The following is a 19,460-nucleotide window of genomic DNA, read 5'->3' as shown; positions in this document are numbered from 1 at the left end:
CTAAGAGCAAGTGTCAAGAGCCATTGATCATTAATTTGAATCAGCTGTGTGGCCGGAGATCGTGCAGATAAAGTAGGCAGGCTATATGACCGTTTCCTCTCCTCTCCTCTCCTCTCCTCTCCTCTCCTCTCCTCTCCTCTCCTCTCCTCTCCTCTCCCCTCTCCTCTCCTCTCCTCTCCTGTCATCTCCTGTGCTTCAGGTGCTTATCCAGCAGAGGGCGACAGTCATTCATAATCGCTGTCACCTACCATGATAGCGCGAACATAGAGCTATGAGCGCGACTCACTTACATATCCAGCAGAGGGCGACAATCATTAATAAGCACATTACCACAATTCCTGATTAAAAGTTTGCTCCATAGTAATCACAAAAAGAACAATTTGAAAGTTTTCGCTGTTGTGAAAGTAATGTAGACGCCTCTCCCCCAGACAGTTGTTACTTTGAAGATTTTGAATATTATTTCAAAACATACATTAACCACTTCAACCCTATGCTTTGGCTATTTGAAAATAGCCAATCTACAAGCTCACAATGCCTTGTGATGCGACTAGCTTGTAGATTGGCTATTTTCAAATCATTTTTATGCATTTGAAAACTTGTGAAACGGGACATTCTGCATAATGAGTACTTTTCTACTTTTGGTACATTTTGATACCAATACTTTTGTACTTTTACTCAAGTAAAAACTTGTAACACTTTACTTGTAACAGAAGTATTTCTACATTGCAGTATTAATATTTTTACTTAAGTAAAAAAATTGGTACTTTTTCCACCACTGCTAATAATCTGTGAATGAATAATGAATGTACTGGGTGGGTCCGGGTACTATAATATATCTAGAGGGCAGACTGCCCCGCCCCCACCAATTCATTTCAATGAAAGTTGCTCACAAGGGCATGAAGCACCAGGAAGTACCACTACTTCTTGGATTGGCTCCAATATTGGAGCCAATGGAGCAAGCGCACTAGCATTTCAGACGAAAGAGGCATGCGCAGTAGCGTCCTAAATGCTGGAGTCCTGCCATACCAGATTTGGCCACCAGGCTTCTGACGCTTCAACCATTTTCCACGGTTCTGGGCTCTTGCAAACAGCTAAGCCAATTGACGCTCGAGAGTCCCTCCGGGCTATGGGATGTAGACTCCACCATCCCATTGTTTGTCAAGGGACTGTGTGTGTGCAGTGAGAACTTACGAGAGGATCAGATCAGAGGTGAGGAGGACAGAAAGGAACACACTACTCAAGATATGGTGGGAGAACACTTTCCCTGAACAATACTCAGGACTTTAGCGGTTTCATTGTACAGGTAAGTCTTTCAACACTTGTGTTTTTGGTTTCGTTTTTTTGCGCTTTGGTTAAATTTGTATGCATTTATTACTTGATTATACAGGTAATTTATATCACCATGGCGATGTGTTGATACTTCGACCTGAGGCTGAGTGTGTTCGCTCAGATAGTGTTGTTTGTTGGTGTATGTGTGTTTTACACTGATATTGTATAAAGTAGGCAGAGTTAAACGTTTTAAATACTTTTTCTTTTGGGAGGGGGGGGGGGGGGGGCTCAGCAAGGTTCAGTGAGGATATTGATGCATCTCTGTTCACTTCACTGCTGAGGCTGCGGCTCTATCTATGTTAGTGGTTCTCAAACTTTACATTTCAAGGACCCCCCTTAACTCTGACAGTATACAAATGGAACCAAATGGACCCGTTCCATTTGTTTACTGTCAGAGTTACAGACTTGTACGGGTCAATTTAGGAGAAATTTAAGAAACCCCCTTATGGAGTCAATGGACCCCACTTTGAGAACCACTGATCTATGGTACAATGTACCTCATTCATTCACACGTCAACTGTTTAATTGCAACCATTTAGCACTTGTTTTCAATTAAATTAGAACAATGATAGAAAAGTGGAAAGACGAGGAAAAACTGGGGAGTATATATAGCATTGTGTAAACAGCTATGTCACATTGCAACTGGCTTACAAAAAACACTAGTGTTCATTTGCTGTTAGAAAGCTTTTTGAAACAAATAGCATAAATCTTTCAGGGTTTTGCAGTCACTAGGTATACACGTTTTTGGGACAAATAGCAGCAGATTAAAACAAAACAAAAAGACCAGTGGTTCCCAAACTTTTTAGCTCAAGAGTCAGGACCCAAAAGAGAAATCAGATGTTTGCCCGGGACCCAAACTAGTGAAAATAGCAGATCTAAAAGCTCCCAACGCGTCGCTTTGCGCCGCATAGATCTTGCACATCAGCTATTTTAACTACTTCTTAAATTTGTTTTCTAATTAAGGGAATTTCTTTGATTATTTTAATTTTATTCATGACATTGAATTTGTTTTCAACTCATGATTGAGAAACAGTGGTGTAGAGTGTAGACAACACAAGCTGCTTTATACTTCATACAGCGAACAGACAGAAACAGTTTCTGTCTGTTCTTCATTATGACAGAAACAGACAGAAACAGAGTGAGACAGAAGTAGATGTAGGTGTAGATGGTGTTATATACTTCTGACAGATCATGCCAGGGTTATACGTGTGATGGGAATAATGGTGTTATTACACAGAAGATGCTGGTTGACTGAGTTTGCTGGTTAGTTTACTCCTTTAGCTGGTTGACAATGTGGAAGTTCAATTAGCCTAGTTGACTGACTGGACTGGTTAGCTCAATGGACTGGTTGGCTCAGGCTGGCTATCTGGACTGGTTTGGCTGGTTAAATGGCCAGTTGGATAGCTGAATGGCCGCCAGGGGCTGGCTAGCTGGTGTCCACCCACCGAGTAAATGCAATGGTGAAAGACGAAAGAGAGTGGGGGTTCTGGCCTGTGATGAGTTCGGTGAGTTCAGATGGTTCAGTGTGTGTGACTGTGTGTGTGTGTGTGTGTGTGTGTGTGTGTGTGTGTGTGTGTGTGTGCGTGTGCGTGTGCGTGTGCGTGTGTGTGTGTTAGCATCTGTGAAGCTGGAGGATTCTCTCTCTATTCTTGTGTTGAGACTGAAGGAGAGACTACACCAACCAGCTGACCCTGTTCTACAGTCCACTGCCTGTTGCCTTATCTCTCTCTACCCCCCTACTTGCGCTTGCACGCGCGTGTGCACACACACACACACACACACACACACACACACACACACACAACAAATTCATTGGGGACATTCACTCAGTGTGCATTACATTCACCCATCCATCCACACACTGATGGCAGAGGAAACCATGCAAAGCACCAACCTGCTCATTTGGAGCAGTTAGGGTTTCAGTGTCTTGCTCAAGAACACTTTGACATAAACACAGGCGGAGGCAGGGATCGAACCAGGAACCTCCAGATTCCCAAGCGGCTGCTCTCCCCCCCTCCCCCGTACTAAATATAGGTTTGTACACATTTTCATGCGGCATGTCTGGATTTATATCTGTTCATTATTTAGCAGACACAGATATTATTACAATGATTAGCTTGCTTGGTGATGTGTGCACGAGTGCACACATGTGTGGGGGGGCGTGACTGCTGTGTAACATGATCCACCATTGAGGGTACCAGGGTTAGAGGTTGAAGGGCTGTCTGTCAGACTGTGTGTGTGTGTGTGTGTGTGTGTGTGTGTGTGTGTGTGTGTGTGTGTGTGTGTGTGTGTGTGTGTGTGTGTGTGTGTGTGTGTGTGTGTGTGTGTGTGTGTGTGTGTGTGTGTGTGTGTGTGTGTGTGTGTGTGTGTGTGTGTGTGTGAGAGGCTAGTATGTGGGCCTGCCCAACAGAGAAAGAGCCTGGGGTTCCTATCTGACCTCGCCCATTATAACCTTTCACCCCCAAGACAGGCCTTTTGTGTCCACAAAGCCTAAGCCCATGGGATAGTGTGTGTGTGTGTGTGTGTGTGTGTGTGTGTGTGTGTGTGTGTGTGTGTATGTGTGCATATTAGAGGTATGGGCCACATCAAAGTATTGCTTAAACATTGTTATCTGGATTGACCTTTGACTCTGCGGTCATGAGAAGACCCTTCTAGCAGTGTGTGGGTGTGTGTGTGTGCATATGGACTGCAGTGGGCCGGGTGTTACACTGAAAAATTGAAATGGGTTGTTTTTCCTGTCCTAAATCCACCTCATGTCATCACTTGTGTTTTGTTATTGCTTATTTTTAAACCTGTTTATGCAGAGAACGTTTGCTGAGTGCACTTTAATACATCAACACCCTGCTTATAGATACTCCCATTCATACCTGGTACGTAGCTGCCCTGTAAACACAGTCTCCTATTGGTAGACACTGGGAGCTGACCAGTACAAACACAGTCTCCTGAGTCCTACCAGTAGACCCTGGGATATGACCGCTACAAACACAGTCTCCCACCAGTGGACATCTCCCATGTTCCTATAGTTCACATATTTATTGTATGTACTGAAACGCAATGTGTGAATACGTAACACACTGCTCTTGTACAAATACCACCGGTACTTCATACAACTTCCCTAACTCACCGTGGCTCCATTAAACCAGAAGTATTTTATACAATACTTGAACATCTGTAGCAGCATATACAGTAGGGGTGTATGATCCTAGAAAAATATTGCCTTGGAAAATGGCATGTGGAGTGTACCATTCCAGACTTGAAATAACAGTGAGGATTTCACCTTCCACAGTGTAGAGATAGATGCTCAGCAGAGACGCCTTGCCATGGTGTGTTGCTGTAATCTAGGGAAGAGTTAGGGTCCCTAACTGTGTCTGTGTGTGCTGAGGAAAGGGGGTTGGGGTGGGATGGGGTGTTAGAGGTCATAAAACATGACAATAGCGTCTCTCTCCCCAGGCTGAAAGAGGAACAGAGGGGCGTAGAGGAGGGGTGGAGATGAAAGAATCTCCCACTTCCCCGTCATGGTGAGAAGGAAAAGAAGAGAGGAGAAAAGACGAGAAGAAAATGACAAAGCTCTTCTTGAGTTTTATTTCCCACCTGTTTCTCTTGTCTCGGTCGTGTGTTTTAGTGATTTCACGATGTAGCCAAACGGTGCTGTTACTTTTTTAAATACGTACAGTTATACACACGTACAATTTAGGCATTTAGGTGATGTTTTTATCCAGAGCAACTAGGGAAGATATAAAACTTTGTTAGGTAGAGCACTGAGAATTAAACCCTAGGCTGATTCTGTATTATTTTTTTTAAAGTACAGCCAATTAAAACATGGCTATTAAGCAATCCTGCTTCAGATAATAAATATATAATATATAATATATATATAATGGGTGTGTTAGATTTAGGTGCGCGCAGGGCGATAGGTGTTCCAATGTGCAAACTTATGTAGAAAGTAGCTCAGCCCAAAAAAAGTAAATATTTGGCTTTAACCCTAACCCCACGAGCGTGTACTCTGGGTTCAAATCTCGGGTGTTATATATAGACAGTAGTGAGACGCCTAAATCGAACACACCCATTATTAATTTGATTAGCTGCAACTGTGTTGCTTAATATAGGGTTAGGGTACTATAAGTTCAATCGTATGCACCCTGCCATGTTTTCACCTTGTTTTCCTCCTTGTAAGTTATCAGAAAACAAGTATGTGCTCAAATTAACTAGGATGACCTGTCTTAATGTGTCAAATCACGTGTAAATAACATACTTAGCATCTGTCAATGAGTAAATAACAGGCCTAGCATCTATTAAAGAAAGCAGTAACTTGGGGTTCAGACTCAGAGTAGAGATGTTTTTTTCCCCCATTATATTCAACCATGTACTTCTAGTTATTGAATTGTTTAACAAAATGTCCCCGGCAACCTTCCAGTAAGAAGTATTCTGTTAAACGACGTAGTGCTTTTTATTCCCTTTGCTGTCAGCCAGGAGTGAAAGGAAAGATGAATCCCGTACTACTGTCATTAACACACCTCTCGGCTTTTGATCTCCTCCCTCTCTCCCTCTCTCCTTCCTCTCCTCGGGTTGTAAAGCGCAGTGGGTTCTTTAGAGAGGTGAAGGTGTTATGACTTCCCCCTCCTGTCTACTGTGTTGTTGCAGACATCAGGGTTTTATCTTCTGTTTCCTGCCTATCTCTATAAACATACCAACGCTAACTTACATATGAATGTTTGGAAGAAGGAGGGGGTTGGATGTGTGTGAGATGAGAGGCAGAGAGAGTGATCATTAACATGAATTTCAAAGGTAGAATACCAACCCGGAGGCTGTAAAGGAAGTCTTCCCTCATCTCTTATAAAGCTGGTTCAGTGGAATAATACTCCTACTGCAGTCAGTACTCTTCAAAGTTTATCAAACTTACAAACACAATATAGACAGTTTCAGGCCGTAAACAAATAACACAGCTGCCCCGAAGGTCACAAACTTTGTGAACTTCCTGTTTGTAACTGTTCCCTGAGAAACAACAAACTGTCAGAGAAACAGCTGCTATAGCTAGCCTACAAAAATGTTGATTAAATTATTTTCTTCAGTTTTGACCAGGCTGCTCAGTATGTTTTCTGATTCAGTTTGCCTAAGTAAACTGACCTGGTCTTGCTCTCCTTGCAACAGTAGAAACTGCCTATATGTTTTGATTGATTGAATACTTTTATTAGTCAAAAATGTAAACAGCACGTGGTACAGTCAGACATAAGGCTAGAAGGATAACACAATCACAATGGAGGCTGTACTCGTCCTCACTATAATGAATCACATGCACAGCACATGCACGCACGCGCGCGCACACACACACACACACACACACACACACACACACACACACACACACACACACACACGCATGCACGCACGCACGCACGCACACGCACACACACACACACACACACACACACACACACACACACACACACACACACACACACACACACACAGCTTTAAGTCTGTAATCTGACAGGTTAGTCTTTTCATTAAGCTGGCCTTCAGGCTGCCAACTGGTCAGTCAGTTTAGAGACAAGAGTAGCTCCCACTCCCAGCAGAGTGTGTGTGTGTGTGTGTGTGTGTGTGTGTGTGTGTGTGTGTGTGTGTGTGTGTGTGTGTGTGTGTGGGGGGGCAGCATATGGGCTGTCAGCGTTTAGAGAGAAGAGCTAGAGTGTGTGGTAGGGGGTGTAAGGTGGTGTCCATTGAGTCATTCAGCCATGTCATGTCACTGACCCTGTTAGCTGCTTGTACGACACAGATACACACTGAACTCTGTACAAACCCGTTGTCACCTAGCTGTTCTCAGATCAGCTGTGTTCATCCACCTAGCAAAATAGAATTATCACCCCTGTAGTTTAGGGCTGACACGATCATGACATTTTACGTGCCGATTAAGGTGTTGTGTTTTTGGTATTAAACATTGGAACGTAATATATAAGAATTATGTTTTTCTTTGATGTTTAGGCTTTGTAAACAAAAATTGCACATGACATATATACAAAGAAATGATAAATAATCACCACTAATCAACTTTTTTCTTTTTTAAGCAAAAACGTTATTTGCATCATGACACGTTGCAAGCTTGTAAATTTGCTAATTCCGGGATTTTAGAAATGTCTTGAAAATTTATAAGAGGCCTTCCTCTGTCAGAAAGGCATTTGAATTAATTCAAATGTTATGCTATAGTACTTACAGAATGTTGCTCTTAGTGATTTTGTCATAAAAAATGTAAGATAATATAACACATTTGCATTTCAATCGTATTTGACTATTTCAACATACAGTACTACTACCGCATATGGTATCACATGCTATAATTGTTGCTTTGCATTGTTAAATTGCTGCTGCCATCAGCTATCATATTAACCATCAAGTTAATATGACAAAAATTAGGAATATAGCTTCACAATACTTTTTGTGAGTGTGTTTTGTTTTGTTTATTTGTTTGTGCATTAGAAGGAGAGAGTAACTGTTGACCAGAGACTGTCGCTGTGTTATGTTTTAGTGTGACTAACATACCACCAAGGGGAATTCCTTGGCCAATAAAACTCTAGCTGATTCCAGTTCAGAGAGAGAGAGAGAGAGAGAGAGAGAGAGTGTGTGTGTGTGTGTGTGTGTGTGTGTGTGTGTGTGTGTGTGTGTGTGTGTGTGTGTGTGTGTGTGTGTGTGTGTGTGTGTGTGTGTGTGTGTGTGTGTGTGTGTGTGTGTGTGTGTGTGTGTGTGTGTGTGTGTGTGTGTGAGAGAGAGAGAGAGAGAATGTGAGAGTGTGTCTAGAACTCTAGGTCAGGGCGACCTGACTCTGGTTGAGAGTTGTTGATAGTTTTTATGTCATGCTGTCTGACAGACGGCATCAACTACTGTGTGTGTGTGTGTGTGTGTGTGTGTGTGTGTGTGTGTGTGTGTGTGTGTGTGTGTGTGTGTGTGTGTGTGTGTGTGTGTGTGTGTGTGTGTGTGTGTGTGTGTGTGTGTGTGTGTGTGTGTGTGTGTGTGTGTGTGTGTGTGTGTGTGTGTGTGAGTAAACAGAAGTGACTTCCTCTCTCTCCTCCTACTCTATCAGTATATTTTTTCTCTCCTTCCATCATTCTTTCCAACGCATCTCATTCGTCCTTTTATTCTCCTTTCTGTTATTTGTTTATTGTTTCTCTTAACTCAGATATGGATTGCAATCCATATCTGTATTTAACACAGGAAAGCCAAGTCTCTTTTAGAGCTGGCCTTGCCTCATGTGGTTGCTGCTATCTTAAGTAATATCACATGAGAGAGAGTGATGTGTGATTGTTATTTGGTTGTAGATGAGCTGTGCTTTTATACAACAGTTGAGTTCGACTGACTAGTAGTCAAGTAGTGGGAGACAACCATTTATGATTTTGGCATTTATCAAGCTCCCCCCTGCAAATATTCTTCTGGGCCCCATCAATAAAAATGTTGCTAAGCAGTAAGCGTGATATGTTGTAGTAATGAGATCCCCTGAACTCAATGTTGACCAATGACCGGACGTCCAGCATGTCTATTAGTAAATCCCTACATGTGGGTTTCAGTGGCCTTGAAACCCAAAAAACAAACACAGGCTGTTTTTGAAGTATTTCCCCCCCCCCGCTCTTTTCTTTACTTCCCTTTTATTTTATTGTTTGCTTCATTTAGACAGGAGAGTATGCATCCCGTGTCTATAATGTATTATAAACATACTTATACTGCATTATAATCTACTTATAGTGCGTGCCAAAAATCCTGAAGGGGGCGTCAGCAAGTGTCATTTGGTAGCGGCGGACATCTTTGTGGGGTATAAACAGGTTGACTTAACATTGCCCTCCACCAGTATGTCTGCAGCTACTATGCCACGCCCCTCGTGGTGACGACACGTTGGCAAGCACTATAACACTGTATAATTATAGTTATAAGAACTCAAATACTCATAATGCTTTATAACAATAATCATAACAAACATATTATAAAGCATTTTTAATGACTAATGACTTACCCTATGACAAGGATCATAGGGTATTATAATTGCCATTAATAATAATACAATATAATAATGTATTATAATTACTGTAATAATGCGTTATAGTGTAATATCCCCTTTTAAGTCATTATAAAAGGCTGTATAATGTGTGGCTGTAAAATTATTGCACTATGAGTACTATGAGTGTTGTAAGTAGATTGTAATGCATTATAAGTATGTATTATAGACATGGGATGCACAACAAGTGTTACCGGAGAGGGTAGACAGACTGGAAGCTTAGGGCAGAGAGGGTCAATAACGCAGGTCTCCAGCCAGAATCAAAACGGGGACATTGTGGTCATGTTTTCAACACACTATTCGGTCATCTAGTGGTGTGACCCACAGGCTGGGTCTGTGTGACCCACAGGCTAGAGTCCCGGCGGCCGGCGGGACTCTAATGGCTTTCGGTTCATCCATCCATCCACCTCTTTCATGCCAAAGAATTTGCTGTGCACTTTAATGAACCTGAGACGATGAGCCCCTCTGATTTTGGTGACCCCATGTCCTTTCCTCTAGTCTAGTGCCACCGTTAGGGCAAGACTTTCCCTTGCCCATATTTTATTCCCAAACAAGATTTCTCAAAAAGCACTGACTGGAATAGAATGTGCAGTGCACCTTCATGCATCCCGGATTATGGCCCCTACTGATCTTGGTGAACCCATGTCCTTTCCTCTAGCGCCACCATTAGGACAAATGGCACTTTGTAGCTTTTTCATTCCGAAAATGAGTGCAAAAACATAATTGCCTTGATGTATATAACATTAACGAGTGTCAACGAGCATCAGCTGGACATAGACACACACACCTCCCCTCTGCAGTGCTATGGAGTCTGTCTCATTTCTCTCCAAAAGCCCTTGAATATGATGGAATATGATTAAGCCATACCTCACTAGCCCCCCCCCCCCAAAAAGGTTTTCCTAAAACAAAAGATGCTTTTTTTCAAATGTCTTTTATTTTTCAATTAATTGAAAATCGATAACTTTAATCGACCAAATTCTTAGCGGTAGTTAATCGATTAATTGTTACCATCCCTAGTTCATTCAGTGCATATACCGTACAACCGACCCCCCCACCCCTCACACACACACACACAGCCAGACACACACACTTCTGGCAATAATTATAATCGTTCATATATCAATACGAGTTGTCTCTCTTCCCAGGAGGCCAATGGGGAACTCATATGCTGGACAGCTGAGGACCACCCGCTTCCAGGAGGTTCTGCACAACTCCATCGAGGCGTCGCTGCGCTCCAACGCCGTGGTCCCCCGGCCCGTCTTCTCCCAGCTCTACCTCGACTCAGAACCAACTGCACATGAAGGTGGGCTGGCACACACACACGCCCCTAATGGTGGTTTCAGTTATAGAAATGTATTTCCCAGAAAATTACAGCAGGAAAGCTTTTAAAATCATTTTGAGATATCTTAAGTTATTTGATAACTGTGTGTGTCCACAGGTCGTATCGAGAATGATGATGAGGATGATGAAGATGGCTCAGAGTCTAACAGCCCCCCGGTGCCCTATCAGATGAAAACCCCACCTGATGGATGCTGCACCACCGATGGTATACACACAGACACACACACACACACACACACACACACACACACACACACACACACACACACACACACACACACACACACACACACACACACACACACACACACACACAGACACACAGACACACAGACACACACACACAGTGTTTTATAAATGTCTCGTTCATCACTTTTACATAGCTGAAAAGGTAGGGTAAGTGATATTTTTGGTTGAAACAAAAAGTGTTAAAAGCACTATGTTAAAAGCACTATATTCTTATAGTATTAATTGCTATAGAGCGTTTGTTCAGCCAATCGTGTCTGCTCATTTCTTTGTGTTATCACTTCCAATTTCACTTGTTTAATCTGTATCCTGTCTGAGTTCTCTATCCTGTTTGGTATCCTGACCTGAAAATGCATTTTCTGTTTAATAAAGAGCTGGAGACACATGGAGACTCCAGTTACTGAACAAACACTATAGCATTGAGTACTATCAGAATATAGCGCTAATTAACACTTATTATTTTAACAAAAGAAAATCACTTACCCTACCTTTAAATGAACGTACTGATCAATCACAAACATTCAACCTTTTCAGTGTAGCCATGGTAACATGTGACCTCTGATCCCAGGCTTCTGTCAGGCGGGCAGAGACGTGCGTCTGTCCTCCCTGGTGTCGGACCCTCTGGACGTCCCCCCTGGGTTCCTTCTGGTGGGGGCCCGCTCTCCTGCCCTCCCAGACACTCTACTGGTGTGTGCTGTGGACCAACGCTTCCTGCCAGATGAGCGAGGACGCAATGCCCTACTAGGTGAGACCATAGAGTTATAATATATCTAGAGAGCGGACTGCCCCGCCCCCACCTATTCATTTCAATGAAAGTTGCTCACAAGCGCATGAAGCACCCGGAAGTACCTCTTCTTCCTGGATCCAACGTTGGAGCCAATAGAGCAGGCGCACTAGCGTTTCAGACGATAGAAGCATGCGCAGTAGCGTCCCAAATGCGGAAGTTCTGCAATACCAGATTTGGCCACCAGGGTTCTGAGGCTTCAATCATTCCCATGGTTCTGGGGGCTTGGGTGAGACAGGAGACACACACATGCACGCATACACATTAAGGATGGGACGATTAACCATTTAACCGAAATGTGGGTCACTAATCGCCTAGGACTAAATAACCGAATTTAAGCTAAATTAAGTCATATGAAAATAAAATATTGAATAAATCACTTAAATATAATCTATGATTGTTCCTCATACAATATTTTACAATACCTAATAAAGAAAACAACCGGACAGAATGAGATATTGACCTAATGTATGTTACAATACATGTTGTAGGCCCTATTTGAACTGCCCACACATAGGACTGCAGCTTTATGTATTGAAATGACATCATAGACGGTTAACTGTGTGGTTAACCGCCCACAGTCCAAAGGTTAATCTTATACCAAAAAAGGTCCAAATCCCCATCCCTAATACACATACACAGTAATATGTTTACCCAGACAGTGCACCATAAAACCTCTCACACACATGCACGTACACCCTTGAACCACATTAACCCTATTCTGTCTCTATTCTGGGGAGAACATTTGCTGAAACCAGCAGATCTACAAGCTCACAGTGAGCTTGTAGATCGGCTGTTTTCGGTGAAGAGATTTGGTGTAGAGGGAAAAAAGTTGGAGACCACGTACCCTGGGGCTCTCTGGTCAACATATAGGGGTTAAGAGGTTCAAGATAATACTAAACTGTTATACTGGAGCAATAGAAGTGCGTTATTGCCCACAGCCCTCAGGACCCACATATCCATGCCATGCTTAAAGCATGGCTTGTACTTTCCTCTTCTGATTAGGGAATGATTGTACATTAGTCTGTTACAACGTAGAGCATGTGAGTGGAGTTGAGCGGGGAGAAATGCTGCTCTATGCTCACTACATGGGTGCTGAATGGTTTATAATAATTTTGTATTGGGTGGGGACAGTTGGAGTCACAGAAGGTCATGTGACATCAGATGAGTCACCACCACCCAATCCGGTGCTGACTGCTCACTCTGGACACTATTTAGACTGATGCTAGGTTCTTGGTCTTCAACAGTTAATCGAACTAATCAATTTAGTTGATTATAAAAAATCATCCATTAGAATTAAACAAAAAAAGGCATTACAAAAAAAACATTTACGTTAATTGTGATCTTGACCTTTGACATTTTCAACCCAAAATCTAATCATCTCTTCAGGGCAGCCTACTGATGATTCCCACAAGTTTCATGAAAATCTGCCCATCCATTCTCAAATTATTTTCTTCACAGTCTAACGGACAGAATGAATATCATATAATGTCATGTTACAGCACAGACTGATATCACAAGGAATCCAAGGCATCTAACCTCATCTTTATAGGTCTTTCCGTTCCTGAGATATGCACCATTATGTACCTTGACCTTGATAGTGACCTTGACTGTTGCCCTTTTCAACCTAAAGGTTAATCATTGTCTTCAGGGCAGCCTACTGATCATTCCCACAAACCTTCATGAAAATCGGGCCACCGATTTGTTCTTTGTTAGCCAATGAAACTGTGTAGTCTGAAAGCAATAATATTACTTGTTGTTTAGCTATCTTTAGTTGCATGGTTTTGATCTAGTAATCTAGTGATTTATTATACTGAATAATGGGCAAGTCTTTGACTTTATTTAAAATATCATAATAAGGCCCTGTTCACTGTTAAATTCTGGTCATGTCAGATGGAACTAGTATACTTACAATCTAGATCAAATATTTTCCCAGGCTTATATTAAAGAATGATCACCTATACTCAATCGCACCACTTTGACTAATCATTTCCAGAACAACATCAATAATGGTTTGAGTAGCAGATGTAACTCTGTTGGATACAGTAATTAATTGATGAACACAATCAAATGAAGAAATAACCAACCATCACAATAGACAAGATGATTTTAGTCAGCAACCAATGGGTGCGAAGAGGGGCGGGACTTGACAAAGGGTCAACTGATACTATATCTAGAACTATTTTTTTTAAATAAAAACAGGACTGTTGAATTGAATAAACAAACAACATGCCAAATTTGCATGCCACTACTGTAAGTCCAGCTTGCAATCTGTACCTGTCATAAAGCAGTTACCTTCTCCCCTGCCCCTCCCCAACTCTGTTGATCATGCATATGGTTGGCAGTGCCCCACAAGAGTAATAGCTGAGTGAGTCGGGAATCGACTGGTCGAGACATGTTTCTGTGAACACCATAACGTTGTAGTTCTTAATGTCCCATTGTAAGGCAATGCAATGTCCCCAAAAGTTTGCAAAACCAGTGTGTGTCTATGTGTGCCTACAGGGTTCTTGGGGACCTGTATGGGCTGTGGAGAAAAGGGCTTTCGTTACTTCACCGATTTTGCCAACCACATCAACCTGAAGCTCACCACCCAGCCCAAGAAACAGAAGCACTTGAAATACCATCTGTACAGAAGCAACCAGGGTTTGTTGGTCAAAGGAGCCCCCATCTGCTGGAGAGGAAATGGTAAGAGCCAAAAACAACTGAGTGTCTCTGAGGAGAAAGCTGGAAGGTTAGCTAAGTGACATCATCTCTGGTAACTTTCTGAGACTGCTGCTCACTCTAGAGGCACATAAACCTTTTTTCCTCCTTTAGACTTTGGTTTCTTAAACTCACAGCCGCGTCCTGTAGAGCGAAAACAGGTGGGGGCCTAGTATAGAGCCCTTGTGAATATGGTCTGCTAAGTATAGGGTGTATGTGGTTAAGAGCTCCAGCTGAGCTGAGAAAGGTGCTCTAGGGTCAGTGAGAATAATTTCAGTGTACCTGTCTGACCAGATGGGAGAGCAGAGGTTAAAGGTGGGGGTCTGGAGATTGCACAGAGAGGTCAGGTACCTGGGGCTAAACCTTAAGGTTGTAACGGACAGTAAGGACACCTCCAGGTGCATCATGGGTAACCCTGGGCTGATGGCATCTGCTCTGTCCGTCTATCCTGTTTCTATGGCTTCCGCTTTATTCAGTCAGAGGTCAGAGTGTACAGAGAGGTCAGGGATATACAATTAGAATGGATAGAAGAAACCTTTGGTGGTAATTTGCTCAGAGAAGCTATATTTGAGTCAGTAGACCAACAACTGGCCAATTTAATTTCAGTTACCATCATGCCACTCATTCCCTCCAAGGGCGTACCGTCATATGGCCAATGGCCAATGGGGCCATGGCCCGGTCTGGAAAACTCTGCTCCCCTATTTTTTTTATATACAGCTCCGCAGCCTCCGCCCACCCCACCGTTCCCATTGTCAAGCGGCCCCAGCCAGACATGCTAATTGCCTCTAATAAACAAGTCGTGATCTCTGTGGCTCTGCTAAACATGTTCTGCAGGTTTTGGCTCTGCCGTCTGCCCTTATTGAAATGAAGGGTCGCTATGCTGTGTCCCTCGTCCTGTGTGCACTAACAGTCACTGCATGCACTGAATACCAGTGGTGGAAAAAGTACTCAAATGTTTTACTTAAACAAAAGCATCAATTCTGCGATGTAAAAATACTCTGTTACAAGTAAAAGTAAGGTATTCAAAATGTACTTGAGTAAAAGTAGAAAAGTATTGGTATCAAAATGTATTTAAAGTACCAAAAGTAAAAGTAGGCTACTCATTATGCAGAAGGTCCCATTTCACAAGTTTTCAAATGTGAAAAAAAAGTTTTCTAACCCTTGATACTTTTACTTAAAGGTAGGGTAAGTGATATTTTTTGGTTAAAACAAAAAGTATTTTGTTAAAAGGTTAAAATACTATATTCTGATAGTAATCATTGCTATGGAGTGTTTTTTCAGTAACAGATGTCTCCCTGTCTCTCCAGCTCTTTAATAAACAGAAAATACATTTTTCGGTAGGTGTCAAAATCTCAGCCAATCAGGAGAAAGTACCCATTTTTAAGCTTAATTTGTATAGTGTTCCAGTTCCAATTTGTCAGCTCATTTCTTAGTGTCATCACTTCCAATTTCACTTGTTTAATCTGTATCCTGATTGAGTTCTCTGTCCTGGTTGGATAAAATTGGAAATTAAACTGAAACTGAAACGAAAATGCATTTTCTGTTTAATAAAGAGGTGGAGAGACAAGGAGACTCCTAATACTGAACAAACACTCTATAGCAATGAGTACTATCAGAATATAGAGCTATTTAACACTTATTTTAACCAACGCAAATCACTTACCCTACCTTTAAGTAAAACATTTGAGGATGGAACACACTGAGGGATGGGTAGAGTGTTGTTAATGTTGTTTTATGGTCATTTAATGAATTAATTAAGCAAAAAAATCGCGCCCGCTTCGCGCGCGTACATGCCCGCGACGCAGTGGGTGGGGGGCCGGGGGGAAGGGGGGAGTCATTAAGAATCGTGCCCGGTCAACGTTAGAAACCACCGTACGCGCCTGATTCCCTCAACCTTTTTTTCCCTGTTGCAGATGGCAGAATGAGACAGTTGGGGTCGGGCCTCACAGAAGGTCATGTGCCATCAGATGAGTCGCTACCCAATACGGTGCTGACTACTCACCCTGCACACACACCAGGCAGCTATACAGGTATCAATTACACACACACACACGCACACAAACACACACACACGCACACCTGTATAAATACCGTTTCAATCACTCACAAACACACTGCTATTGTTAGAGAGGCTGCGATATTTTGTGAAGCAGAGGTCATAACCACTTAAAACCTATATACTCTGTTGACCGGGATCCCCCACGGGTCTGTACTTGCTCCCCTCCTTTTTTCCCTCTACACCAAATAAATGTTATACACGTTTTTTTGGGAGGGGGCTTGCTTGTGGTCGAAAGCTTCCCGTTTCGAGCCAGGGAGCACTGTTGAAGTGCCCTTGTGCAAGGCACTTAACCCACAACTGTTCCAGTGGAGCTGCTCACTGGCCAACATGTGTGAGAACGTGGTTGTACTATGCAGTTCCCAGGTATGAATGTGTGTGACTGTGTGAGTGTGACGCAGGGCTGAGAAAGAACATTCATGCTCAGCGAACCACTTAAACCCTACATAATTATTTATGTGGAGTCCCCCAGGGTCTCTATACTAGACAGCCTCCCGCCATTGCTCTACACCAGCGGTTCTCAAACTATGGGTCGCGACCCAAAGTGGGGTCGCAGGAAGGTGCCGTTGGGGTCGCGCATTGGCAACCAAAAAAAAGAAAAGAAAAGTCGCTACCAACGTGAAGGGGGCTGTGATGAATGCAATTAGTGTTCATTGAGTGCACCCTTGCAATAGCCTAGTCAGGCAGGGTTGTTATATAAACCTGGTATAAAAAAGGTTTGAGAACCCCTGCACACTAAATTCCTTGCCCAAATATAGCCGATCTACAAGCTTGTAGATCGGCTATTTTTGGCGATTGTTCACCCCAGAATAGGGATGCTAGGGTAAAACGGTTCCTGTGTGTCGGGGACTGCTTGCAGCAACTGTGCATAAGTTAAAACTAAGCCTAGCAAACTCATGATATTTATTTTATGAATGGCAAAAAGTGTTTACTTCAACCTACACTGTAAAATTTGATTAATTAACAAAGTTTATACTTGTCATATGTCAGGACAGGAGCTGTTGAGCAAGGCAAAACCCATAATCTTCAAAACTTTTAAAAGACTTAATCCAACTCTGTTCAATATTAATTCCTGTTTACAACTGTGAAGGCTGCTTATTGGATCATCCAGGGTGGATGTTATCTCATGTGACTGCACGTTACTTTACGGAGAGTCTACTACTAACTAACTACTCTTCGATGGTGCAATCAAATTTAGTAGCTAATTATTATTTACAAAACGAACTAAGCCCTTACTGCCCTAAGCCCATTACATTCCAGAACATAAGAACAGTTGGGGCAACTATACCCTGGTGATTTCATTGAATTGCACAACTTACGAGCAATTAGTGAAATCACCTGCTTTAGTATTTGTTTTGACCAAGACCACCTTGCCCCTTGATATACTAGTAAAACCTAATGTAAGTAATTCTTCTGTCTGTCTGTCTGTCTGTCCGTCCATATCTCTCTCTCTCTCTCTCTCTCTCTCTCTCTCTCTCTCTCTCTCTCTCTCTCTCTCTCTCTCTGTCACTCTCAGCAGCAAGCGGCCATGTTGACCCCATGGGTCTCCCTCATATGGACGACGTACCCCCCACCCTGACCAACGGCAGCCATGTTGCCCCACCTCTTACCCAGCCGCCCCTAAACCACTCGGGACCTGGGAGACCCTGCGCTGGCCGTACGTACAAACCAGGGATTTCCATGAAGTCCCAACACGTTCACGTTCACACACACACGCACACACACACACACACACACACACACACACACACACACACACACACACACACACACACACAGTAGAGATGGGAATGTGCGTCACTAACCGAAATGTGTGACACTAACCGTACTAAATAACCAAAATGAACCGAATAAATGTATAAAATATGAACAGAATAGTAATGGAATAAATCACTTAAATATCATCTATAAATGTTCCTCATACAATATTTTACAATACCTAATACTTAAAACATTTGAATAGAAGAAAACAGCTGTAGAGAATGAGATATAGAGATATATGTTACAATACATGTTTTAGGCCCTATTTGAACTGCCCACACATAGGACTGGAACTTTATTTATTGATATGATGTCATAGACGTCATATCCCACATTCAAAAGTTTACACGTTTACAAAAAAAGAGGTCCAAACTTTCATCCCTAACGCCAAAGGATGCCAAATCTGAATGTTTAGGTTGATGTACATGCTCTGTGGACAGATGTGGAGCATTTACAGTATAGAAGCACATTATGAGCCAGGTTTTACACAACCTTTAAGTTCAAGATGTATTTTGACCTTCAGGCTGTATTTATCAACCAGTAGTGGTCCTACCAGACCATCGGATCTACATTTCTTGTAGAGGAAGAGCATTGATTGATTTTATTAGGCAAAAGGAATGTAAAACAACACAGTTACATTTATAATACTTTTTGTCTAAAAGGTCCGACCAAAAAAGTCCTTGCAGACTTGTTTCCGTTGGGGTCCTTGGTATTAATTTCATAGACATATATAGTAGCCTAATAAGCAGGGACACCAAATACTACCACCACAGTTGTGTTAGGTACATTGTACTAACATAATCCACCATGAAATAACTTTTTCAAAAATATTGAAAATAGCAGATATACAAGCTCCTCCGCATGAGTATTGAGCTTGTAGTCAATAATCAATGTAGATAAGGTGTTAGAGATTAGTAAACATCCCTCCCTCAGCATTTGTTGCACTCACATTTTCAATAGTTTGTAATAATTGAATGTGCTACTATATGATGGGAAGGTTTAGACTGAACATGAGCTAGACTGCATTCCATTCACAGTACAATGATGCATGGTATAATGTAATAACACACCTAGTTTAAAAACAGGCACAGGAAGATAGAGAGCGGGGCAATCAGTGTGTGTGTGTGTGTGTGTGTGTGTGTCTGTGTGTGTGTGTGTGTGTGTGTGTGTGTGTGTGTGTGTGTGTGTGTGTGTGTGTGTGTGTGTGT

General features: G+C 42.4%; 1 protein-coding gene across 1 annotated transcript in view; it reads left to right on the top strand.

The window, feature by feature from the left end:
* Window positions 1–1,208: 1,208 nt before the first annotated feature.
* greb1 (growth regulating estrogen receptor binding 1) overlaps window positions 1,209–19,460 on the top strand; it is a 41,165-nt gene continuing 22,913 nt past the window's right edge. Inside the window, 7 exon segments of the mRNA XM_080429519.1 lie at window positions 1,209–1,303; window positions 10,510–10,667; window positions 10,803–10,910; window positions 11,520–11,696; window positions 14,238–14,420; window positions 16,349–16,465; window positions 18,011–18,148. Coding sequence (XP_080285645.1) covers window positions 10,517–10,667; window positions 10,803–10,910; window positions 11,520–11,696; window positions 14,238–14,420; window positions 16,349–16,465; window positions 18,011–18,148 — 874 coding nt within the window. The 5' untranslated portion in view covers window positions 1,209–1,303; window positions 10,510–10,516.

This window comes from Gymnoscopelus braueri (genome assembly GCF_963280865.1).
Source record: "Gymnoscopelus braueri genome assembly, chromosome: 1".
Lineage (NCBI taxonomy): Eukaryota > Metazoa > Chordata > Actinopteri > Myctophiformes > Myctophidae > Gymnoscopelus > Gymnoscopelus braueri.
This window is presented reverse-complemented; position numbering and strand designations above follow the sequence as displayed.